At 36.1% G+C, this 27883-nt stretch overlaps 1 protein-coding gene across 1 annotated transcript; it reads left to right on the top strand.

Annotated features, from left to right (window-relative positions):
• The first annotated feature begins 6 nt into the window (after positions 1-6).
• On the top strand, positions 7-26105 carry LOC106181359 (ADP-ribosylation factor-like protein 5B). The gene is made up of 6 exons (XM_013565721.2): positions 7-221; positions 11518-11578; positions 12669-12816; positions 13896-13979; positions 21154-21305; positions 22862-26105. The coding sequence occupies exons 1-6, from the start codon at positions 176-178 to the stop codon at positions 22908-22910; spliced, it is 540 nt and encodes a 179-aa protein (XP_013421175.1). The 5' UTR covers positions 7-175; the 3' UTR covers positions 22911-26105.
• Positions 26106-27883: the final 1778 nt, after the last annotated feature.

Here is a 27883-nt window from a genome sequence, read left to right as displayed (position 1 = left end):
GTTCCGCTTGAACTGCTAACGAGCTATAAATAAAATCTTCCCTGTGTATTGTTAAAGAAACTTCCCTCATTTGACGTCATTCGCGAGAGGGATTAAGGGACTATTTACAAGTTTGTCATCTGGGTTCCGGAAACCACAAGAAGGCCAGGAAGGAGAGGAAGGTGAACACATCAAAATGGGTCTCCTTTTCACAAAAATATGGAATCTTTTTACGAACGAAGGTAAGGAATTTTTTCATAATGACACTCCACTGTCCAACTTTCAAGCCCATGTAATAACAGAGACTTGCGGATGACTGTTTTGGTTTTTTTGTGGGTAGGAAATCAGCGTGTATGATTCAGCAGTGAAGTTGGTGTCAGAGACACAGTGTGAAGAAGTCCCATTTAAAATCAGTTTTTCAGTTTGAAGTTTAATGATGACGTTTCGTTTGGTCTCTACATAGACTTAACTGCCGTTACTCACGTTTTCTCTCTTTTAATTTGACATGTCACATATTATGAGTTGAGCCCCAAGCCATGTGTTGAATTGTCATTCCTTTGTGTGTCAAGTCCAAGTCAAAAGGTTTTTAAATCTCAGATTTCCCTGGTTTAAGTGGCAGTGTAAATACTTCATGTCTCACTTAATGTGGATTATTCAGTGTTAGATGTAATTAAGCTTCTGTGTCTTGAATCTAGATTTTATTTTCAAAATGTGACATGAATTGATGTTGGCTGAGTGGCATCACTTGTCTTCCACACACCATATTACTGTATGCTGTATATATAAATGTCAGATTGGCTTGGGTGACAATCTCATGAGAGACGGGGAGTAGATTTTTTGTCATTTTCTTATGATGTGTGGATTTCAGATTATGAATCGTCTGAAGGTTAGACAAATTATAATTATTAGGGGTTTTAACTTATTTGTTTACTCCAACAACGTGCCATGTGAAGAGGTGAAAACATCCTTGCTTGTGTAATGTGCTAGTAAGTCTGTCTGAGGTTGATATTAGTGGTTAGTCATTCTCTCTCTCTCTCTCTCTCTCTCTCTCTCTTACACCCCATTCTCATAGATTAGATCGACCTACATTGGATCGACCTAACTCCCTGGGGGTTCACGCTAAATAGCTGTCAGCCGGGCGGACACGAAAGTTAATTACCCCTTAAAGCTTGTAGTAGGCGGGGACGGACACTTAAGGGGGATTATCTGACAGTAATCTAGTGAGACTCCCCGCGGTGATAGATCGATCTAAAAGTTGTGAGAACAGAGCCTTACAAACAAAATATATAACACTCTCAGGGCTAGACACTAACTTTTATGAGCACCTGTCCTTCGGACAGGTGCTCATAAATTTGACCTGTCCGATTTTCAATCCAACCTGTCTACAAAACCAATAATTTTTTTCTATTCATACCTTTATACTTTGTCAATTAATATGTGTAGTCATACATTTAAATTAATGTATATATTACCCAAACATTCAATCATATGAGCCCCGAAAATGCACCTTAAAGTGAATTTATGTTCAGATAAAAAGTTGTTTTTTCATACTTGTGAACTCCTGAAGATTTAATCTTGCATATAAGTCTGATATTTAACATCAGGGCTTCTCCTAGGATTTGGGGTACAGGGTCTACTAATTGTAAGTCTGCAATATTTGATAACAGATTCACATGAAGTTTAACCAAAGCTAAAAAAAGAAAAAGAAAAAAAAACCTGAGCTGGAAGTGGGGAGGGGGTACTGTTAAATTAATTTTATTAAAATATTCAAAATTTATAATATTTGAATAAAGTTCAATTTCAATGAAAATCAAAGAATATTCATTTTATAATACTTTACTTATATTTATGTTAACAATTTAACTTCTTAAGGGGTTATCACATGTTTGATTTTTTTAAAAATATATGAATTAAATAAAATCAGTATAAAAAAGTTCCCCTTCTTTTTATTTAAATTCTCATATCTGTTATTACTAATTTCTTCCTTACATCAATATCACACTGGTATATGAGAGCAATGTTAATTTATCATATTCCAGCACTAAATTTTAAACTGAAAATAACAGAGGTGATGCTAGAGTCATTAAAGAAAACATCATACAAAATTTCAGGTTATATTTTGGCAAATAAACAACATTTCAACAAGATCTTCAGTCCCAAAGATTTCACTTTCTATAGTAAGCAGATAGCATACGTGTTTGATTGACAGGCAGTATGTTGCCTTGACAACGAACTAGATATAGCCAGTTCATCCAGTCCAATCTGGCTCCAGCACAGTACTTGTGTAGTTTCTGTTTTAGGAAGTGTCATTATTACTAGAGCACGTAGATTTTTTACTAAATAAATGTTAAGTAGTGAACCTGATATGTGAATAAATTTTGTCTGCTGAAGTTCTGGAGGGTGTTCACTTTTATAATTTGGCGGTAAGTTTGCTCAGACTTCGTTTTGCGACTGCATGTGTTTTGTGCCAAAAGTAGGTCACTCTTTTCAATGTCGTCTAGGAAGAGGCAAAAAGACGTTAGTATGCAACAAAAAATGATTTTTTAAAGATTTTTGCTCCAAATTTCTCATAAAACATGACCTGTCCTTCGGACAGCCAACCCTGCAACTTCACCTGTCCGAACTGAATTTTTACCTGTCCCGGACAGGCGGACAGGCGCTAATGTCGAGCCCTGACTCTCTCTCTCTCTCTCTCTCTCTCTCTCTCTCTCTCTCTCTCTCTCTCTCTCTCTCTCTCTCTCTCTCTCACACACACAAACACATACAAACACATACACACACACACACACACACACACACACACTGATCTCTTCTTCTCTTGGTGGACATCAGAGATGATACCATATATTTATGACAGACTTAAAAATTTCCTTGTTGTTATCAGTCATGCATCTTTTCCTTACGATGCCATCAGTGTTCTCTGAATTTCTTGGTATTTCCTCATATGATTATAATGGAATGCAGGGGTGAAACACTGAGCTAAGGTCATGAACTGGAACTGCCACATGGAATTTTGTATATTGTTTAGTTCCACACACTCAAACCAGCTCGCATGTATTAGGTAGTTCTCAAATGTTTTTAGTTTTGACTTTAATGTGTTTAAATAACTTCGGTTTGAGAGGTGAGCTACAAATGTGGCCCCTCTATTCTCCCCCTCCCCCTTCCTCCCCACTAACACCTACTCCTAACAATGCACCAAATGCTGTTTTAAGGAGAATAGGAATTTTATTTTTAAAAAAATATTAATTGAATTATCTTCAAGCATTATTGAAAAAGTATTGCCAATACATGAAAATGTGATATGCTGTCTTCAAGCAAACAAACCAATTTGCTGATTTGTTGATAAAAGCAAGAATGTTGATAACAAATACATCAGTGATTCAGACAGTGATCTACATACACAAGATGGAGTGATTTGCAATTGTTGAATAAACCAAATAAAGAGGTAGTCAGTAATGTCTGACTCTACATTGTCAAGACAATGTAATTTTCCAAAATGTACTAGTACATGAGGAATGTAGTTTGGGTTTTGAAGAACAGCCAGGGAGGTCGGCATGACCACAGTGCTTTGGCCTACTACCTGTCCAGCCTGTTATCCAAGCAATATAACAATGTCTGTATTGTATATGGGTTTAGCCATCTGGAAGTATGGCCTCTTTCTCTTTCTCTTGACTGCTTTTTCATCCATATTTGCATGGTGCACTTGGCATTGCTTTGAGCAAAAGACATAAATTAACTTACTAGTAGTAATATCTTGCTCAGTCAATGTACTTTTAAAGTGGACTACTTTTTCTAAATTATCCAGATCAAAGCAAGTTATTTTTTGCTTTAATGGGAAAAACCATTAAACCTTATATGTTTATTCCAAAGGGCTTATTAGTAGAGACAAACTTGAATTGACTTTTCATTCTGAAATGGAGTGGAATATCTTTGTTTAACATAAGATAGAAAGACACATACAAAGTTCAGTAATGTTGGATGTTGCCGAAGGTCAAATAAGGGAAATTTACAGAGTTGATTATTGAACAGATTGTGTAACTCTCTGTTAAAATAACAAGTGGTCATTTCCATTCAAGTGTCTCAATTTACTGTGTCCAGTACCTGAATAGACTGGGAGACGGGATAAACTGATATTGACCAGTGCTTTAGATACTAAACCATGACTGTCGTCAGCACAGGTGACATACTGTAGTTTGATCCATATACTTACGCAAGTGAAGGGTTGTGTGGATTACTTACTAGTACAGTAGCCATCCTGATTAACATGGCCTCGGATGGCTTTTTTAAATAAAAGAAACCATTAGGGAACTTCCCTTGGATGTTGACATTAAAACTTAAAACTGTGGATGAATTTGAAGATATGAGTTTGCTTTTCTCATTAAGTTCCACGCATCCAACCCAACAACCCCCTGGAAGAATTTTATGAAAATAAAGAAACTGTTTGGGGCATATATATTGTAATTCAGTGATCTTAATGACAGTCCCTTCTTTAATCCTGAGATGCCAAAGAAGCCAAAAGATCTTGTTTTTTATATTTGTAAAGGGAGGGGGTGGTGGAGTATATGTAAGGGGGAAGGGGTGCTTCCAAACTGTTATAAGTCTTTTTGTGGTACCCAAACGCATACATAAAGCAGTTTTTTTTTCTAATTGATTTATTTCATTGTTACATTCTGTTAGATGAGGTGTAGTCATGCAATACACCACTCTGTGGGTTGGGTTATATCAATCAGTACCTCTAGACTAGTGCTTTGCTATAAGGAACTTAAACAGTACTCTACTAGTTCTATGCGCCTTATGAAGCTCATTACTGCTATATAAGTGGCATAGTGTTTTTAATTACTAGTAAGCTCATTTGTTCCTTCGAGCTAATGAGGTGTTACACATACAGGCCAGTTACAGGGGCTAATTAAGTTACAGATATAGACCAGTTACAGTTTTATAATCATATATACAGACAATGTTCTTCGAGATGACAATGTGCACCTTTTTACCCCTTTTAGTTGACCCAAGTTAAAAAAGAACATAAAAAAATACTAGTAGTCTAACAGATGTTGATTTCAATGGGCAGTTTCAACTTTCAAGTGACCTTTTTCTAGCCATGTGGGCAGTTCTTTCACACACACACACACACACACACACACACACACACTCTTGCCCACATACTTATGATTCTGAATATTAGCAGTGTTAAAGTACTAGTAACTACTAGTATAGGCATCATTTGTACAACACTGTCTTGAGTCAGTTTTTCCCTACCAGAGACCCTTCAAGCTCTTACAGTACATAAGAAGTCTGTAATTTGAGGTCTTAAAATCAAGACCAATATGAGGTTAAAAGTTCTTCAGTTAAACAAGAACCAGTGCCTCTTAACCATTTCCTTCCTGTTTTCTGTTAGTCTAGACTTCTTATCAATATTTGTTTAACTTGTCTTAGCAGTTTGGGTGCTATTCTCATATATATATATATATATATTTGACTGAGCTAGTTTTGGGTTTATAACAAACCTGGCAACAAATAAGATAGGGTTACAAGGATGAGATTCTTCCACCTTTTGGCAAATGTCCTCATTTTTGTACATATGGCATTATATTAAAGAGCTCTCAGAAAGTTGCTAGGTTTGTTTGGAATAATCAGAAAGTGAGAAACTTCAGGGGAGGAGGGGGTGATATACTATATATTCAATTAGCAATTATTTGATAGCAGTGATTAAAAAATAATAAGCAGATCATGAGATATATTCAAACTAACAGCTGAAATAACAGCTTTAGACGTAAAACCTGTTTTACTTTGAGACAAGTTTTGTTAAGATGAATCATTTGCCAGACATTTTGCTTAGAGTCTAATCCTCCTTAGGCTATAAATTCACTGTCTCAGTGGCAGTATTTTGACAGTCATTTTTGAGGTAGTTTTAATTTTAGAATCTGTTGTGTTTCTGCACAGGCCTTTTCAATCACTTCTCTCTGATTATCATAATTTTTTTCTGTGAACCATGACTAGCAAAAGGTAACATTTTTGTGGAGAATTATTTCTATTTCTTAAGGTTATTATATTTTTCAAAAGTCATGGCATGGGTTGTTGATTCATGAGTGTAATTTAGCTTGAATTCAAGTATTTTGAGATGTGTCATGATGCAAAATGTGGTGTGCTTCACTAGCTCTCCATAAGCTGCTGTTTTCACTTCAGGAGGTTTTCTGAGGTAACATTCAAGACTGTTGCAATGAAAATCATTTCTTTACTTTTGCCAGAAAGTAAGCAATTGGACTGTTAAATTTTTCATGTCTATTAAAAAAAGTCTTTACTCCAGGCAGTAATTAAGCCTGAGTCTTCGATATTTTGATTTTCATTAAACTTTTTTACATAATTTTTCATAATAATAGTCACATAATTATAACTGTTTCAAATAGTCTGTCTTGAGAATTTGTAGAGTTTGCCCATAATTTCTTGAGCTACATGCTAGCATTACAGACACACATCCCTACAATCATCACCTCTTTTTATTGGCAGAGGTAAGATAAGAAAGTGAAACATTAGGCTGCTGAGAGGTTTGTCCCCTCCAGACATTCACTGCACTCACTGTCACCTGCCATCTGTTGCTGTTCTTTGTTCACTCACCTTTGTCACCAGGTGAGAGGCAGTAGGGACTTTTACCTGTGAAATCTCAGTCAAGATCTTTGTAGTAAAGGAAGTGTTCATATCATGACTAAAGCTAAACGTGGAATGCTTAACAAATACATGTATACTAGTATACATTCATTTCACCAGCAACCATTTTCATTTACTGGTAGGGATCTTAAGCCCGATTTTTTTTAAAGCCTAAAAATTGATTTTAACTTAAAGTACCTTAGTAATGGGTCACTATATTTGACCCTCGGACTAGTCTTAAAGACCTAAATTTTAGTCTTCTTTAACCTGAGATATTTTGTTGGTAGTCCAATTGACTTTAATGAAATTGATTTGCACATTGTTTAATGACAAGAAAGACATTGCTATTGTTTCAGAGAAATACTAACACTTAATTTCAGACTTTCAGTGTACTGCTACTAGTACTAGTATGGATTTTTCTAAATCAATACTTCAATCAAGAAATTTGTGATTGTACCTCACATGTGAAGGTGAAATCAATAAACAGTTTTGCACTGTACTATTGATACATGAAAACCATCTCACCAAAATTAGTATTAATATACATCAGTATGTACTAGTACTATATAGTATTTGATAGTATTTATTATAAATTTTTAAATTTCAAATCTAGTGCTGCTACAGTATACTTGTATACTAGTAGTCAGCTGTATGGAGTATAAAAGAGTGTAATTATCAAGGTGGGACAGTTGTATTCTGTTTATGAAGAAGAGCATGAAATGCACACAAGTCTATTATAACACGGGCAACTTACTAGTACGTACACCATTTGGAAGGAGAATACACGTCATTATGATTTTGTTCTGAATCACCAGCCCAGGAGAAAAAAGTAAAATGGGTTTTCAAACACTGTTCCCTTTGTTCAGTGAAGTATATTATCATCATGATGACATCAGTAAGTCAAGTTCTGGTCTAAGGTCAATGTTGATTCTGGAGTGAACGCGTCTCAGAAAGCCTTGAGCACAGAAACCAGGGCCACATTTGAATGGAACAGCTGCTTCAGAGACGGGTCATTAAGGACACAAAAAGATGAGGATTATAGAGCGGAGAGAGAGAGAATTTAGTGAAAATTGGCAGTTATTTTCAGACCGGTCTCTCTCTTTATAGAAACACATTACTTCGAAATAAGCTTTAATAGTCTTAAATGTGTGGGATTAATAGTTACTATATATAAGTCCACTACAGGCTTACACGGAGTTAGATTACTAGTACAGTACTTTATATAATGATTTTCAGTCTTAAAGATGTGATCAGCTGTAGACTGAAGTAGGGTTGTGACACAGGGGTTGTAATTTACATCTCTTCTACAGGTAAGCCTCAGGACATTGTCAGGTGCTAAACTATAATGCTTCACATAGAATGGAGCATGCAGCTGAGTGAAGGCATTCACTGTCAGTTCATTAACAACTTGAATGATAATTATTGCATTTGCCCTGGGCCTGACCCCATAAAAGAACTTACTGTACTAGTAGTGTAAAAAGATGGTCTAAACTTAAGTCCCTTAGTTGAAATTGTTTCTACTTTGAGTTTAGTTAAATCAAGAGTAGACTGCTTTTAAACAAATATTGGGCCCGTTTGATAGAAGAACGGTGCGTGTGTGCCATTTTCTACTTCAGCCAAACAATGAATTCTTCGCCAAACCAATGATTAATTAGCCATATCAAATTTGTTTATTAATTCACTAATTTGGCTGTTCTTTCTTCAAGCATATTTGGGAACTTTGATATGGTTCATGAGATTGGTACTGGGGATTTATAACATCAGCCACTACGTATACCCAGTGTAATGTCTTACATATGTATGTTACAGGAGCTAAGAGAATGTAGGTTGCATTTTATTATGGCCATTTTCTCCATGGATTCAGTATAAAAATAACAGCTTTGTGCTTTAGTTTCCTGTGGTGGATTGGTTTAACAGCTGTATCTAAATCTGTTTTCAGAATGGTTTATAAAGACATGGGTGATGTTGTAGTTCTGGCTCTGGGCTGACAACAGGGCATGCATGTACTGACAATGTTCAAGCCTTATAAATGTATTGCAGTTGGCAGCAAAATGATGAATTTGAACTGATTTAATCTTCCGATCTAAGTCAGTAATTGTCCACTTCAAATCACAAATTGGCAATAAGTGTTTGTGTGTGTGTGTGTGTGTGTGTGTGTGGGGGGGGGGGGGCTGTAGTTCTCTTATGGGCCTTTCAAAGCAGCCCAGCTTTTGCCAAGCAAAATGTTTCAGTTGAAAAATTCACAGGATGCAGTGTTTTGTCTCCTAGTTTAAGTAAAGCTATTTGTTTTCCTGGTTGGAATTTATTAGCACCTGAGGAGCCCTGCCAAAAAAGAGAAAAAAAATAATGCCTGTCACCAATTTAAGTCCTGTAAACTACCTGTTTTTATTCTCATGCGCCATGTGAAAATTATTGGAAACAAAGTGTAGTGCAGTCAGAAAATGTGGACCTTTGCTTCAGCATTGTTTGCCAGGCACAGTTCTCAATTTGTTAAACTCTTATATTTTCCTAATGCAGGCATTTAAATTCCCTACCCTTACACTTATGAAGGATTACTGGTACATGGTGTGACTGCATTTTGAAGGGTCTGAAACTGTTTTAAGCTAGAAAAGAGTAGAAAACCAGAGTACATGTCTTATTGGGAGTTGCTTTAATTTGAAATGTGATCTTTATTATGTAGATTTTCCCAGTGTGCACTTTGATGTTTTTTTTTTTTTTTTTTTTTTTTCACTGAACAAAGCATTTGGATATATGTGGGTCTTTTGTCTTCTTTTCTCTGCCTTTGTTCTGAATTGTGTCATTCAGTGAAACATGACACAGAGTCAGATAATAGTTAAATATTAATCACAGTTTTGTTAAAGCATGGTTAAAGTTTTGTGAGCCTAGTATTCTAATCGCCACATTGACTGACTTACAAATACCAAGCAGTGATCAGCAGTATAACATGGAAACTCCCAGGGGTTTTAAGTACTATACTAGGCAATAATAAACTTATCACTACTATTAGCAGTATTACTGCAGCTTGCCATGGTAACCAGATAATCAGCTTTATTAAATGTTCCAAGTAATTAGATCTCAATGCCACCTGCTGTTACAGCATTTGGATTTATTTATTTATTTTTGTAGTTGTTAAGTTTTCGAAAATCAATACATAAATGTGAGTGAAGGGAAAAATGCGTTAAATACCTAACATTTCAAATCTCAAGGAATTGATTGATGTTGAGGTAATTCAGTAAGGAAACACTGAAGAAAAAATTAGCTCATATAACTATACAGACATTTGAAATGCTGAAAAAATCAAAAGTCATTAGTTTAATCATGTACCAGATAACTCAAAATCAATTCTGACAATTATACATTTTCGCATAACAGCACTGAAAATCAGCATAGTAATGAAGGAAGTGAAATGGTGGCATTTGTAATTACAAGCCAGTTAAGAAAAGAATTGATTCTTGATTAAGTTTGCCTCATGAACTGCTGTGCAGTAATTACAGACTTAATTAAATCCTAATTGATAAGCAGTAGCACCTAAAAATTGAGAAGGCATAAAGCACACACATAATGGCTGAATAGTTTAGTTCTTCTCTCCATAATAAGTCCTATTTTCAAGTGAATGATATTTTACTTATTTATTTCTATACTTTATTGGAAGTACAATGTTTTTTGTTTTGGCTATGAGTATAATTGAATTATTATTTCTTTAAATTTGTTTTTGATATATTATTGTAAAAATTAGACATTACAGACTATAAAGTATTTAAGTTTTACATACATGAGGAATCACAAATGCTCATAAAGGATCAGTTGATTTGTTAGGTCAGTTTAAGATGTGTTTATTAAATATTGAATAATGTAAGGTTATCAAATTAAAAGAAGGAAACTGACAGCAGCATAAAAATATCTCAATTTTCACTCTTTTATGTTAGGTCTCTTGGGCATATTTGAACCAAATTTAAAATGCTGGAATGATATTTCCCATTGCTTAAGATTTTGCTGATGTTTGCCAATAAAGAAAAAAGAAAAGAAATACATATGCTGATTTTCACCCTGAGTGGTATGTGATGACATATCTCTAGTAATGGGAGGGGTAGAACTGATTTCACACTAACAATGACGCCAATTCACTGACGTGTTAACGAAATGACAGTAAGCAGGAACCAGATTGGAGATAACTGGTCCACAGATACCAATTCAGTTATGTGTGAACAAAATGATATTATACAGGGACTACACAGGAGCTAAGTGGTCCATAGATATCATGTACTGACGTGATGAATGTATGATGTACAAGAGTGAATAACCCTGTGGGGTGCATGACCTACTTGTAAGATAACATACGGTTTGTCAAGTAAGGTCACTGGACTGTTTGCCTTTTGTGTCCCCTCCCCCTCTCCTCCCTCCACCCTTCATTCTCCCCCCACCCCCCTACTTGGTCTTGGCTGTGTTGTATAAATTCTAGCCTTACTGGGACAGTTTATTGTTTTGGACAGCAATGTGACAGACCAAGATCTTTTTTTTTATGGATTATATTATAAAATTCCAATCAGTATTATTTATTTACTAGTAATGGTTCTTTTATTCATGATGCCACTGTCAGTGTCTTCTCATGTTGTTAGATACTCTCTGAAAACATGAGCTCAGAGAATATTTTTCAACTAGAATAGATACAGATTAAAAAAAGTTTTTTGAGAGATTTATATTCTCTCCTGTCCAAAATTATCTGATTAGTTCTTTAATCAATTAACTGAAATTGACTAATTGATTAAGTGTATTTGAATTAGGGTCAAAAGAGATTTGTCTTATGATAAAGTCATAAGCTACAGAAATAATGATTACTAGTATTTGGATATATATGATATTTTAAATATATATATTTTTATCTGTTTTCTATTTCAGAACACAAAGTGATCATTGTAGGCTTAGATAATGCTGGAAAGACAACAATACTCTATCAGTTGTAAGTATTTATTTTCTCTAACCCCCCCCCCCCCCCCCACACACACACACACACACTTCCCCTTCAACCTCCAGAAGGAAAATTTTGCCTTGTGTGGTATTGTTAATACTTTACATATACTAGTAGTCTGAACCATAAACATTTCAGCCCACTGGCTTCTCTGAGCACCCAAAGACTTGCTTCACAAAAGAACATCAGGCTTAACATTGTTCTAAACAGTTAGCGCCCCCCCCCCCCCCCCCCTTCTCAACTCTTTGTGTATAACTGCAACTATTATTGATGTGGTTATGTGTGATTATGATATGATTATGGTATGAAATTATAAATGGACCTGAAATATTTGAGTAATTTTGTATGAAATGACATTTTTGTGGTCTGATATTGAATAAGTCACATTTCACTTCTTATAATGTCACCACTTTATGTTGAATACATGAATACAGGTCATTTGTGTTTGTTTAATTACTTATGAAAGATATGCAGTGACGCAGGATGACATGAATTATTACTTATCTTTTTACATATATTAGAATTGCTGATGTAGCCACCCTCATATTTGTCATTTGGATAAAATGACATTTTCTTGTAATCCGTGTGGCTCAGTCACGAAATGTCCTTTGTCATTTTGTAAGCTAAACTATTATTTATAAATCATGATTGTCAGAGAGTGATCATCTTTTTAAAGTTTCAGTATATACTAGGTATAATCTAGAACTGGTGCTCTTCAACTTCAGTGTAAAGAACAAAAGTTACTTAAATGCAAAGCAGAAAAACTATGGAGAAGAAATGTGCTGAGCATTTATGAATATAACTGTATGAAGCCAATGATATGGCAATTATACATTGAATCTGAGCAGAATATTATTTTAATTTCCGTAGGAATGATTTTGTGTGTAATACAAGAAAAACTATAATATAAGAATTTGAAAATAAAGTAAGTCTCATGACAGAAGTTATGTAATTATCATAATAATTATGGAAGTTCAGATTTATAACACATGCAAAACTATGCAGAAATTTAGAAAAAAAAAAGGAAACTGTATTTTATGGAATTACTTTTTATGAGATTGTTATATATATATTTTTCCAGTTTAATGAATGAAGTAGTCCACACATCTCCCACGATAGGCAGCAATGTGGAGGAAGTGGTGTGGAAAAATATACATTTTCTAATGTGGGACATTGGGGGTCAGGAGTCCCTTAGATCATCATGGAACACTTATTACACTAATGCTGAGGTGAGTTTTCAGGGAAAGAATAATTCAATTTTACAGGTAAATATTACAGGCGTTTCATCTTTATATGTGGTTATATGTGGCCATTTTTGTAAAGAACTGTATACTATTATATGCTAAAGGTCATTTTTGTTATGTTGGTCATGGCGAAATTGGCCTCAGAGTTGTAATAAAAAAATATCTCATGTACATGAACTCCCACATGTTCCAAGGTTTAATAATTCATGGAAATTAGCGTGTTCTGGATTGCTTATATGGAATTACGTTGTTGGATCAAGACTTAGCTTTAATATTGGAAAAGTCAGATGAGGATAATCCGTGATAGAAATGCAAGTATACAAATGTTGTTCATGTTGGCCAACTTATTGTAATGCACAGACACAGTAGTCCCCACGACCTGAGTTTTGAACATTTCTGTTTTCCACTACATAAGTGAGAAGCAGTGTTTCCATTTTGCCTCACATACATTAGATTATTAAGATGATAGATGAATGTAATTAATGTAGAAAGTTTGGACGTCAGTAGAAAAATTGTTTCCTCATGATGAAATAGTTTTTAATGAAGAGAGTACTGAGTACTGCCTCTCCCCACCCCCCCCCCACACACGTATACACACACACATCTCTCTCTCTCTCTCTCACACACACACACACACACACACACTAGTACATGGTTTTTTATTCTACACAAAACTCACCATAATTCTGGGCCTTCTTTCCCTTTCCCCATTAAATAAATAGTATAGAAGAGTGCAAGCTGTATAGATAGTGCTAGTCACCTCTGGTACTCGGATTCTCAGGGTGAGTGCCCTGGATGAGATCAAATCTAAAAAATCAGGTTATGAAGTAAATATTGGCACTTACAGTTCTGGCAGCTGTTAGCCTGATAAGGCTTATAAAACACAATCGGATTTCACAACCTTATCTGCCAGATTTCCTGGAATATTCGATTCTGGCAGTAGCCAATATGTCCTCTCACACAAGATGTTTGATCACCCTGTCCGATGTTTTGTATTTGATAATAAATTGATATGTAAAATTCAATTGGATGCTTCGTATTTATATGACATTGTTATTTTTCAGTTTATTATCCTAGTTGTTGATAGTACAGACAGAGAAAGGTTAACAATCACAAAAGAAGAACTACACAAAATGTTAGCACATGAGGTAAGAATCAGATTAAAATGCCAGGATGGTTCATGATTTTCAAGGACATGTTTTTTTGTTTTTTGTTTTGCATTCCATCTTCTTCATGTTCAGTGCTCTGGAACCCAAGATCCACACTAGAATCCAAATTAAAAATTTTTACTGTAAAAATTAACAGTTAATTAGCAAAAATAATTAGAAGTTTTGTTTGGAATTAGAAATCTCCTGGTCTGAAAAATCACATTCAGTATTTGTCATATGTTTGTGAAACTCTGTGGTTTTGCTTTATAAAAGTGCATTTACTTTATTTGCGAGATTTTTATTTTTTTATCAAGCACCTAGTGGTGTTAAATTTTCTCAATAAATATTTAAAAAAAGAAAAACAGTAGAGCACTGAACTCAAAGACAATGGAATGTAAAATGTCCCTTGAGAAAAAAATGGACCATCAGGCGACTAATGTATATAATTTACGCAGTACTAACCCTCTGTGTGTCTTGTCTTGTTATGTTACAGGTCGTCATCTACGTTGTGGATAGCGTAGACCAGGAGAGATTATTTACAGCTAAAAAAGAGTTTCATGAAATGTTGGCTAATGAGGTAGGATGGTTTGTACGTAGCGGTGGCAGCAGAGGGGATCACATTATTATGTTTTTTTTTTTATTCAATCCATTGTTATACATCTTTTATGGTCGGTTATTTCAGATGTTGGCAAACTAAATAAAATGGCTCTCTTCATGTTGGTGGCAGCGGTGGGATCTTATAATTCTGCATTGTTCTATGTATCTTTGGCAAAGCATTGTTTACAGCAACAACAGAATTATTTAAAATGTTTGCTTTCCTGATAGAATTTTTTTTCTTTGTTGATTTTGGTTGTAGCTATGGGAATGTCTTATTTTCTTTGGCAAAGGTGGGATTATATTGATTGTTCTGCATTTTTTCTTCTATCTTCATTACCACATAAATAAATTGTTCATCAACCAGAATGGCTCTGTTCATTTCTGTGGGAGAGCTACAGTCTTCTTGTTTCATTGCTTTGTGTTGGCTGAAGATTTTGGTTTCAGATTTTGTGACAGGAAGTGCTGTCCATTAAATGCTGGGTCATTTGGAAGGATGTTTTTTTCCTGTTGTTCTGTTCAAGATATGAAAGTCAATTGAGAAAGTCTGCCCACCCCTTAGGGCCTACCCCACACAAACCCTCCATTCCCATCTTTGTACAGTGAATACACAATGTTAGATTAGCTCTGAATATGCAGGTTTTTTTTTTTTTTTTTTTTTTTTTTTAAGTTGTGCTTAACTGCACATGAACTAGTCTGATATCAAAGGACTGAAGAGAATCTTTATTGAATTTTGAAAAGCTTGTGTCAACGTGGAGGTGATAATTATGGTTTCTGCAGGGTACTCTCACTCATGTTACCCACAATTGTAGTGCTTATTACTGTCATTGAAATAAGATAAGAAAGCCTCAGAACACTTGATACAGTGTGTCGTATCTCACCACATGGTCAAATCAGGATGAATTTGGCATGTGTTGGTAAACTTGCTTATTTTGAACAAATTCGATGAACTAGGTTTCCTAAAACAATGTTTTCTGAATATTTTTGTTAGGATCTGTAATTTAAAAACATGCCTTATTACTATGGATATTTTATCAACCAAAGGCAGCTTTTGAAAGATAAGCAGGGGGGCAACTATTACTCTAAGTTAGTATGAATTTCACACTCTTGCCACCAGGTAAGATTTCAGATTGCTGAGTTGATGGGGTTGTTATCAAAAATTGAACTTAATCGGAAAGTTTTTTACGCTCAAGGTCAGCAGGGAGGGGGTTACCAGGGCGCAGGGGCAGGGTTGAGACACTCAAAAAGTTCTGCAATGGGAGACTGTCAGTCTTGAATCTCGCACTGACTTCTTATTGAAATGCCTGGTTTATTGAGCAAACAGGTGCATCTGATACAGTTCAGCTTTCTTGTCAACATAAAGAAATCTGTTACAACAACAACACAGAGATTAAATCATGTATTTATTTAAATGGAATTTAACTGATAATGACATGGGATCAGAGAGGAAACACTTGAGTAGGATCTTCAACAGATTTACTGTGAAAAGAAATAGAATGGCCGATGAAGTGGTCTCACCTGTCTAACACTGTATAGAAGGGAAGTGTAAATTAGCTGTGATGTTGGGGCAAATCCTGATGACAAGTAATATAATTCTTTTAAAGCACACACACACACACGCACACACACACACACACACACACTGTACATAGTTGACATAGAATCATAAGAGTGAGTTTTTTTTCCCCCAAAAGGAAATAGGCTGTATTTTTGAGAAGTGTTGTGGAGAATGTTTTATTGTTTGTCATTTGAAAAGTCAGAATGGGAGTAGAAATAAATTCCAAGTTCCACCTGAAATACAGGCGCTCTGATCAAATTGTGCCATCGCCATCAGAAACGTAGAGTGGTCTTGACTACAGATCTCCTCTGAGAAAAGTCCATTTTTCAGCCTGACTGATACATTTAAGGGCAGTAACGCTTTGTTTTCCAGGAAAAGTTATGTCCCTAATCAGGGGTTAACTTGTGTTGCCATAGTGACAGCATCGCAGTAAATGTTAATTGACACTTGTCCAGTTACTTGAGATGTAAATGATTATTGTTGTTGTTGGAAAGAACAGACAAGAGGTGGTAATGGGCTGGAATTAATTAGCTCAAAGGATTGTTGTTATATAGTTGGGTGATAGTTTGATACTTGATACTTGGTGATTTTACACATGCACGCGCACACACACCTACACATGTCAGTGTATGTGTCTGTAATTCATAACATGCGATAGGTATCATGCATAACATACATCATGCATAAGGTACAATTGTTATTCATGTACTTTCATAATGCAGATTAAAATATCATAGCATGGTGCGCCATTCACGCAAAAAATGCAGACGTCAACTCAACAATCAGTTGCCGTAACTCAACAATCAGTTGTCGCAAACGGTCATTCGCGGACTTAACACCAGATGGCGCGCGCGCACCGTCAGCGATCTGAAACGTCCTTGACCTTTTCCATGTTTTCAATTCCGCATATTATGGGAGTACATGTGGTTCATCGTGTTCGTATTGTCATGATATAGTTAAGTATATAATAGTAGGATTGCGTTCAATCACATCATACTGAAATAAGATATGGCAATGAACCACATGTAGTTCCTACTCGAATAATATGCGGAATAGCACAGGTCTCAAACTACTGCGCATGCGCGAAAAGTACGCTGTTTGAAATAAACAAATACATTTATTTTCTCTTCACAAATAGGGTAATTCCTTTCGCATTTATAGTGTTATATGTGGCACCAAGGGGATTTTCCACCCCTCCCCCACTCTTGATTAATAAAATTAATCATCGGGAGGAATGAAAATTATATTGCAAAATACATTAAAAATTGCAGATAATGCTGTGAGGATATTCTAGGGGGTCATGCCGATACTCCCCCGCACCAATACTCCCCCGTACTAATACTCCCCCGCACCGATACTTCCCCTTAGTAAATTTTTGCATTATGCACGTCGATACAACCTCACACCGATAGATCCCCGCATCGATAAATCCCCTCTAGAATTGCCGTTAGGCCTATACGCGCACCGTTACTCCCCCGCAACGATAGGCCCTACTCCCCGCATTATTACTCCCCCTATGCAATTTCCACGAAACTGAGGGTCTGGGTAACGGAGAGTCATCCATCCATTTAATTATAGGCTACAGGTTAGGGTCAATCGACGAAAGTGGGTCAAAATCTAGGGCGGGGCTGAATTACCTATATGCAAATTGTTGGGAACCGGACTGTCTATCATGGGAGAGTCTGTCACCTTGCATCGATTTTTTTCACATATAGATTTGAAAAATTGGTCAACGACTCGGAAGCACGGCCTACATTGTATAAGAAATACTTTTTTCAAATGGAAAAACGCTTTGGATATTGGTGAGATAGGGCCTAAGTGAAAAAAATAATGGCCACAGGGAGATCCTTGGTGATGTTGTTTTTATGCTATTGCGCAGTGCATACAAATCTTAATTGCTTACAATTGAGCATCGGTATTATACAAAAGAAGCCGCAAAGTTCCTAAAAAATCTTGGGCGACAACACATTAGTCTCGGTCACAACCGGCCGCACGGGCTCTTACGACCCGTTTGAGTCCAAATTTTGCGGAGAATCTCACGTGCCACGCAAGTCCTTTATGCGAAATTTCGAGTTCGCACGTATGTAAGCACGTACGGAGGATACTAAACATTTCCAATAGATTCTACAAATAATCTTTGTTACGCTTTATTCTACAAATAATCTCAAGTTACGCTTGCGGCCTCGCTGTTTAAATAATCTTTAAACAGCGAGGCCGCAAGCGTAACTTGCTCCCTTCGCAAGGAGTTTGCGAGGAGTTTGCAAGTGAGACTTGCGTGGTCCAAGATGCACGTCGCAAGCAATGAAAGAGAAAGTGCCCTTTGCGTGTTGAGTACGGCGCACGCCCTCACATCTATGACGAAGTAAGTCGAAAACACGGCGGGACTGCGAGAATAAAAGGTGTGCTCACGACGCATGCTCGTGTCTCTACAATTTCGTTGTCCAACAATTTTCAAAAATTTTGAATTTTGCTCAATTCAGATTCTAATATGCCTCCAAAAGACAAGGGAAAGAAGTTTAAGAGCAGAAAAGAAGGTTGGAGAAAGATAACAGAAAACGAAGCGCTTTAGCACTGCTTTTTTATTATTTAATAATTAAACAAAATCATCGTTGCCTGAGGAAAAGACATAGCTGCGTCATCTTAGATTAAAACTAACTTTGCCTTAAGTAAATAAATAAAAGGGCGTATAATATAAATACGGTAACTACAGTAGGAGAACAATATTAATTTTGCACAAACATTTCTCAAATTTACAAGGCATAGCTGTAGGCCTACGGACTGTTAAGCTGCACGCAAAGTCTGAGATCGACTTCGAGTAACGCCCTTTATTTTCCCCAATATATTTCGAATAAAATGTGTCAATTATGTGTCCCAAGAGGGTTGTGCAACTTTGAAAAAAATAGCATAATAGAAAGGGTTTTGAATCACGATTTGTGTCTACAAAGCCCAGGGAATCTTTGCTTTGGGGAGTAGTGTTTTTGTGGAGTATTGGTACGCGGGAGTATCAGTGGGGGGGTATCGATGCGGGGATGTAAAGAAGCGGGGGAGTATCGGTGCGGGGGAGTATTGGTGCGGTGATGTAAAGAAGCGCGGGAGTATCGGATGCGGGGACGTATAGGCATTCTAGTCGGTGGCGAACTCGGCCAATATAAAAATTTTAACTTCGTCTTACGATTTTGGAGCGCCTGTTCTAATTTTTGAAAGCGAGGCTATGGAACCAAACAATACGAATCTCATAAAAATTGATATTTTTTAATAGAGGTTATAGCCGGGCGTACATCAAAAGGCGACTCGTTTATTATTGTGATATGTAATAATAATTAATATAAAAGATACGATATAATAGGTTCTTGTCGATTAGCTTTATTGATTTTTTTAAGTATTTGGAGATTAAAAACACAATTTAAGCTGAATGGTTTCACCACGTATTTTAATACTGTTAAAACGATGGAAAAGGTCAAGGACGTTTCAGATCGCTGACGGTGCGCGCGCGCCATCTGGTGTTAAGTCCGCGAATGACCGTTTGCAGTAACTGATTATTGAGTTGCTGTAACTGATTGTTGAGTTGCGATAACTGATTGTTGAGTTGCGGTGACTGATTGTTGAGTTGCAGTAATTGACTTTTGAATCGTTTATTGATTGTTAGATTTTGACGAATGATTAAAAAGACCAAAACTAATTTAGTAGAATTAAGTTTAGATAGTTAAAGTAGGTTTTGGTTGTTAAATAGTGCCGATAGATTGTTGAATTGACGTCTGCATTTTTTGCGTGAATGGCGTTCCATATTCGCGCCATTCACGCAAAAAATGCATTGTTGAGTTGCGGTAACTGACTTTTGAATCGTTTATTGACTGTTAGATTTTGACGAATGATTAAAATGACCACAACTAATTTAGTAGAATTAAGTTTAGATAGTTAAAGTAGGTTTTGGTTAAATAGTGCCGGTAGATTGTTGATTTGACGTCTGTATTTTTTGCGTGAATGGCGCACCATGCTTTCACGCCATTCACGCAAAAATACATTGATACATTGTTGAGTTGCGGTGACTGATTGTTGAGTTGCGGTGACTGATTGTTGAGTTGCAGTTACTGACTTTTGAATCGTTATTATTGATTGTTAGATTTTGATGAATGATTAAAATGACCACAACTAATTTAGTAGAATTAAGTTTAGATAGTTAAAGTAGGTTTTGGCTGTTAAATAGTGCCGATAGATTGTTGAATTGACGTCTGCATTTTTTGCGTGAATGGCGCTCCATAAAAATAATAGTATGATATTCAACTATTTTTAATTGACAAAACATATAAATCAGATATATTCACAAATCACATGTGCTGGAATTGTTTTTATTTTTTAAAATGTAAAAAATTTAAAACTTCCAGGTTTCATGTAGTGCAAATGTATTTCTGAATGCATTTTATTTTGATGTAAATTTTAACTAGAAAGCTTTTACCTGGCACATTCCTGCAGTCATTTCTTGACTTTCTTTCCAGAAATTAAATAAGCCTGCAGTTTTGGTATACTAGTACACTAATCAGCAATTTGTCAGTATCTGTTGTATTCAGCTGTATAAAATTAAATCAATGTTAAGGTGAAAGTGGAAATAATACACAGTTAAACAAATGTGAACAGGCAGCTAATTGCAGCAGTAATTTCTGATCTCTCCTTCCAGAATCTCAACAAGTCAGTATTGATATTTATCCCACGGCTGGTGCTCTGAAAAACAAAAGATAATTGAACTAAATCTTGTGTTTTACTTCGCCTGTATTCCTATACGCTTCATTGGGTTCCAAACAAAACATCCTTTTGTTCAAAGTGCCAGTTATAATTACTTGTCATCCACTCTGTGTGACATACATGATACTACTTCTATCTGGGCTGCACCTCAGTATAATTACTCTGCTGTATGTTGCATACAACGAATGACTGGTATTGTAACCACTATATCATACGTAAATATCATATAAACATGAACTAGCCAAATTTTACAGATGACAGTCACTTCCATATTTTATCTTGCAGGATCTCAAGAAGTCAGCAGTATTAATATACGCTAACAAGCAAGACGTAAAAGGTGCCATGTCGTCAGCGGAGATCTCGCGCCAGTTAAATCTTACCTCCATTAAGGACCACAGTTGGAACATACAGGCTTGCTGTGCATTAACGGGAGAGGGGTAGGTGGTGCCGACAACATTTTTGTCCCCTTACGTTATAAAGTTACGCTGTCTTAAGGACCATTCCCAGACCCTATCGTACTAAATGTGGATCGATCTATCCCAAAGCAGAGTCTTACTAAATAACAATCAACTTAATCAGCTTAGATGTCTATCATGCCTACTGAAGCTGCTAAAGGGAAATTTATTATAGTTTAGCAGCTTAAGTTAGCGTGCCAGACATCTAAGTCGCTTAAGCTGATAGCAATTTAGCAAGAAACCCCTTGGAGATGGATCGATCATGTAAGATCAATCTAGGTATAGGAACCCAATCTTATAATGCTAATGGACCAGCAACCCTTTATTTGACGTGACTGGCATTGAAAGATCATGAAGCAAAGACTACAATAGGAGTCTTAAACTTTAGACTTGCTTTCAGCCCAGAACTTCTTTTATAAATTTGGCCCCAGTCTTTACATGAGCAGGTCTATATTACTGGATTTTTTCTTCTTCTTCTAACATTTTACAAACCAAGGCACACACAGCCCATTGGAGGGATTTTTGGATTTTTGTGTGTATTAATGGTTATCAAAAGATGCATCATTTTACAAGTTTGTCAGTATATTATACTAAGGGACCATTCCCACAGATATTTGGATCGATCTATCTCCCTGGGGAGTCTCACTAAATTGCTATCAAACTAACCGGCTTAAACGTCTGTCACGCCTAATAAAACTGTTAGGAGGTAATTATCTTTACCCCTAGCTGATTTGGTAGGCATGAACCCCCAGGGAGTTAGGTCGATCCAGATGGATTGATCTAAGTATGGAAACCCAGTCTAAGGTTCTTACAGCCCACAGCATTTATTACTTTAGAACTTTTATCTTTTTCCAAATCTTGAATTTTTTTGGTGAAAACTTCACACAAAATAGCTATTGTTCCAACAGTTATCATTATGCATGATATAAATCTGGCATGAGAAGAAGAGTGTTAAAGGCAGGAAGGTAGTGCATTATCTTTGATTCATAAATTTTCAAAATACAGTTCTGTTCCCTGTGAAATATTGGAATATTTTTGATACTGAGCCTAAATCTTATGAGCTTCTTATTATAAAAGGGTATAAATTTTCCATCAAACACTGGGTTATGTTTTGCCAGTCTTCAGCAAATTAGTGTGTGTGTTGTGTGAGAAGGAGCAAGGAGTCATTAAAATCCAACGACTTCTCTTAACTTTCTTAGTATCAAGATTTTTTGCTGCTGTAATTATATGATGCTCGATTAAAAAAAAAGAAAAGAAAGAAAGAAATTATCATCAGGTTTAACACTTAGGGATTTGATTCATAATGTTAGAATTATTGAAAGTAAACATTTATACATGGACTGTCACTTGTTAGTGTTCAAGTGTGAAGTTTTGGAGCCCACCTGTCATTTTGACGCAGAGATTTTACATCTTAAATGAAGAAGTGTTCCAGAAATTAAAAAGCACATTAAATTGAAAGCTGAACTGCATGCTAGGCCAATTTAAGTGGAAGTTAAATACCACTCCAGTCTAAGATTATCTCTTGTTTTTCTTTTCAGTTTATATCAAGGACTAGAATGGATTGCCAACACCTTGAAGAAGAGGTGATCAAGATTGTGTTAGAGAAAACTGAATATTGTTACTGAATTTCCCTCCTCCACCACAATACTGCCGTCACAGGGGCATTATAGGAATAAACATTATTTATTAGGAAAACACTGTTGACAAGTGTGCCTGTGATTTTGGTGAAAAAATGGGGGAAAGAATATATGACTGGAAATAATGCAGACGTTGGTGAAAAATGAGAAAAACTTGCCTGGAAATAACATGAATGTAGGATAAAATTGAAGTGTTTGCCTGCGAATGACAGGAATCTTGGTGAAAAACAGGAAAATGTGCCTGAGAAGAACAGGTTTGCCTTGCAACTCTAAAATTTTTCTCCACGTGAAGTTAGAAATGTCCAGGAAATATGATAAAAAAATGGCTGGATTTATTGTGTGTGGCACAGGGCATGCCTGGAAAACAATCTCTGGATTATTTCTCGAAGTTTGACTGAATTACTGAAGTATTCCTGTACCAGATTGGAAAGAAAAGAGAGAAATGTGTGCAGGAATGTTTGACTTTCGTAACAGAATCTTGGACTGGGAAATTCCCCCTTGTCTGCCAAGGAAGTTTTATACACGGAGAAACGGAAATTCATGACGTCCATGTTGACTGATTCCTGCTACAACAAAACATTACAGAATCTTTAAAAGATTTTACTTGAGAAATATGACAATCTTCTTGAAGTTACAGTAACAACAATTTTATGTAGAATTGGATGCAACAGAATCAGTATCACTATGATCAAAATGTATTTACAGCGAGTTTTTGACTGCTAAAAACCGAGAACTGTTTCAAAATATGTGGACTGCAAATGCTGTCATGACTACAGAGGATGCAGCGATAACAGTTTCTGGTCTTATGTTGATTTTTCAGCAGAGAAATTTAGAGTAACAGTCCTGAATGTTATTTTTAAGTCATGTGACCTACCGCTGTTATAATATATGTAAAATTTATGGATTTATTAACTACCATCCATCAGCTCACACACTAATTCTATTATTTATACCACGTGAAAATGAAAAATAGTTCAGAAGAAATGGAAGTAATACATCCCAGTAATGGAAGTAATAAATCCCATGTGATTGACTTTCCAAAACCTGGAAAAGATCCCTACATGGGTTCGAATTGCTTCAACTCAATAGGAATGTGATATATTTGAAAACATTGCCACTGAGGTCACATGGGCATTGTACAGATTTTATTTTTCGAGGAGATGAATAGAAATTTTAAAATAAAAATAGTATGTGTAAATTCTTTGGGGGAAGCAGGCTGGCATAGATCAAGGTTTCTTTGTCAACCATGCGGAAGGAAGAAATCGGCAGACAGTGAACTACAGAAATTTTATAAAAGTATTTTAATGTTGTGCTGGAAATTATCTGATTACTTTGATATCAAATACAACCATTTAAACAGGGGTTCTGTGAGCACATCTGTCAGACTGAAAATATATAATTAAACAGAAAGTTTTAAATTACTTCTACGTCACAGTTTTTCATAAGAATGAAAAGATCTGTTTCTTACTTTTACAACTGGTAGTCGAGGAACAGATATGAAGCCATCTTTATATCACAGTGCTTGTTCCTTTAATAGAAAGTCAGACGTATTTTCTTATTAATTTGCAGTTCAATCCATTTGATGACTATTCTACTTTAGCCAGTATATGGTGTTTTCTGAAAACATTTAAAACAAACATTATTCCAACTGACACAAGCTTGATATGAGAACTTTTGGCCTTTACCAACACTTTATTTCAGTCTGACACAGAGAGGTATTAATGACATCTGTTCTCATTGTGAAAATCGATGATGAGGTTATGCCAAGTGTTTCTGATAAAAAATGTTTTCAAATTCATTTAATACAAGTGGAAGCCTTCAGGTTCCAAGGTAAAAGGCATCAAGTCGTCTGCTCAGCGTAAATTCTAGTCATCAAGATACATGTGTACATAATTACCATTGATTTAGGTTGATATCTATAACTATTACTGCAGTTCTGTTTGACAACTGAACTGTTACAAAGCCCTGGAAGTATTCTGTGCGCTATTATTACTCTTTTAGTTCAAAATTGTAAGTAGGTTGTCACACAAACATATACCATAAACCGTTTTGTTAATTCTGTCTGCAAAAGGTGTAGAAATTCTGAAAAAAAACTAAGTTGCGCTCCTGTTAAGAATGTATTATGGTGAAAATCAAAATGCAAAAACTATAAATAAAAAAGATATCAGAATAAGTGAGTTGTTTGAATTGTGTGAAGAAATACTGTAAAGCATATATTGAGCAGAACATCATGTATAATTCAGTATTTTTTTATCAATTGTATTTCAATGTAATTTTAGAAACGTAAATTTAGGTAGATAGCATAAAAGCTACATAATTTTATCATTAGATTTGTATCTGTTTCTGCATGTCTTCATTTTCTTGGAATAGTTCTATGTTCTGTACCATTTGCTGTAAAGTGTGTTGTAAAAGAAGCACACACTAATCAGACTTTATGCATCTTAATTTAAAACTGGAATAGGTTTATAATATAAGATGATGCACTATATCCGGTATACAGGGTAAATGGTTTAATGCCTTTTAGTAGATTATTTCTTTATTTACCTCAATGTCAAAGATTCTCAAAAGAGCTACATTCTAAAAGTGAAATGTGTAGATTAATATAGATAGTGGCCCTGAAAAGGGTAATTCCTGTCCTAAACAGAAAAGGACAGGTTTCAGTAAGGAAAGAGGGCTGTTGTCATAGTGTGAGAATCTTACAAGGACTGCTTGAACATTTCTTTACTTACAGTAATTAGTCAAAGAAGACTAAAAAGTTACATATTGGTTGTCAGCTAGTAAAAATGACTATCTAGATTTTAATAACTTGAAGGTGCCAAATAGTCAATATATTACTTGGTTTCTCTGCAAACAGACATCCTAACAGTAAATACATGGGAGAGTATGAATAATGGCCCTGAAAAGGGCAACCCTTTCATGGCATAAACAAGGCAGATTTCAATTAAAATTTTTAACATTTGGTTTGAAGTTTGAAAACGGTTACTGTAGATCTTGTTTTGAAGCAAATACACCTTAGGTTTTCAGTATTATGCTGTTGGAATGAAAGGCATAGAAATACTCCTGTTACCTACTGTTGTCTGTATCACAAACTGTATATATTGATATAACATTACATTATCATTAAAGACTGAAAATATGGTTATCACGTTTTGTCTTGTGTGCATTTTATATTCTCAAAGAATCAGATATTTTCTTCGTGGCCACGACTTCTTCTAGATCTCTCTTCCCTAGGCCTCTCTCTCTCTTTGATTTCCTGACTGTCTAATTGATCACGATGGAATACATGCAAACAATGTGAATGTCAGGCCCGTAGCCAGCAGTTGCAAAAGGAGGGTTGTTTGTGTGAAAATGTGGACCTTTTGTCGTCAAACCTTAGTTTACCGAGATAAAATTTACCTCGAGTGGACCTTTTCCTAGCAAAAAGGGAGGTTCTTTTGAACCCCCGAACACCTCCCCGGGCTACGGGCCTGAATGCCCTCAAAAGGTATGGTTTTGATATCTTTTGAGGGCATTCAGGCCCGTAGCCCGTAGTACCACAAATACATACGTTGACCGACAAAGGAGAGGCAAAATACATATTTAAGTGATTATTTTATTCGCCAGAGAGTTATATATTACGTCTGTGTTATCAGCTCTGAACCCTGATTCAAAAGTTGACGTCATAATTGCTTACATTGCATTAGCTGTGATTGTGCTGTTGTCCCTGAGACACTCGATAAAGACGCCTTTTTTGGGCGAATAGAAATAGGTATTCCTGAATCATATTCAACTACCAGAGCATTTTACTAACAGTAGGAAGCAAATTCATTTTATTGTTATCCCCTTCCTTGCTCTCTCTCTCTCTCTCTCTCTCTCTCTGTGCGTGCGTCCGTGTGCGCGTGTTAATAACAGTCTACGCTGTCACGCACACCTTCCTTCCTTGCTCTCTCTCTCTCTCTCTCCCTTTCTCTGTGTGTGTGTGCGTGCGTGCGTGCGTGTGAGCGTGTCAATAACAGTCTCCACTACCACGCACACCGCTGATGGCGTTTTGCATAAGATGATTGCTTTTCTCGTGGTGTAATGACTGTAATCGCGATCAGGCTCGGATCGCGATGACTGTTGGAAGCTTTAAGTTGGGTAGACCGTAGGCCCACAGAAAATGCACCCACAGTCTGACATAGTGTTAGGTGCGACAGACCTTGCTTGAAAGAGCAATTAAAAAACAAGGCAGCAAAGCTGTCAAATGTACAGACAAAAACAGAAAATAAAAATGCAGAAAATAGTTCATTCTGTCAATTTTGATGCCATAAATCATGCCTATAATAGCACTGTCAATCAACACTGAATTTTAATAATGCACAACAGGTGACATCGTCAATCACAGGAGCGGATCCAGAGATATTTTCTGACAGTATTCCAAATTATCTTTGTTGATCCATCCTACATTTTTGATGGTCTTCCAACAGAAAAAACAGATACCCATCAATGTGAACTTTAAAATCTGAAAGACCCAGAAGACGGCCTCTATGGAAGCGTATAAGTGCCACAACACACAACAAAATCACTCAACACACAACACAATTTCAACACGACACATTTAACTTTTCGACACAACACCAAAGAAAATCGCAACACAACACATTAACTTCTCGACACAACGGAAATAGATGGCGCTTTCGGCGCGGACGTCTTGGAAAAGCCGCGAAAACCCACAGAACGATTATGTGATTGTTTCCTTATTTTCTCAAGGCATTTATAATAATGTGTCACTTTTGGGTCCAGGAAAAGCGCACTTTTGAAAACATTGTATTACAGAAAAGTTTTAATATCAGATAATCTGTTGTGAATGTTGCATATTCTATGCTGTGTGTGTGTGTGTGTGTATTGAGAGGGGGGGGGGGGAGGGTATTGATGTTGAGAGTATTGAAGCCTGGGGATATATCG

Source organism: Lingula anatina, chromosome 5 (genome assembly GCF_051362555.1).
Source record: "Lingula anatina isolate TDL-2025a chromosome 5, LinAna3.0, whole genome shotgun sequence".
Classification (NCBI taxonomy): domain Eukaryota; kingdom Metazoa; phylum Brachiopoda; class Lingulata; order Lingulida; family Lingulidae; genus Lingula; species Lingula anatina.
Note: the sequence above shows the minus strand (reverse complement) of the source record. Positions and strands in the feature narration are given on the sequence as shown.

Excerpts from the sequence above, each read along its gene's own strand:
- LOC106181359 (XM_013565721.2), top strand. The coding sequence starts at position 176 with ATGGGTCTCCTTTTCACAAAAATATGGAATCTTTTTACGAACGAAG. Across the intron at positions 11,579-12,668 it reads ACAACAATACTCTATCAGTT|TTTAATGAATGAAGTAGTCC; the intron begins GTAAGTATTTAT and ends ATATTTTTCCAG. Across the intron at positions 13,980-21,153 it reads ACAAAATGTTAGCACATGAG|GATCTCAAGAAGTCAGCAGT; the intron begins GTAAGAATCAGA and ends TTTATCTTGCAG.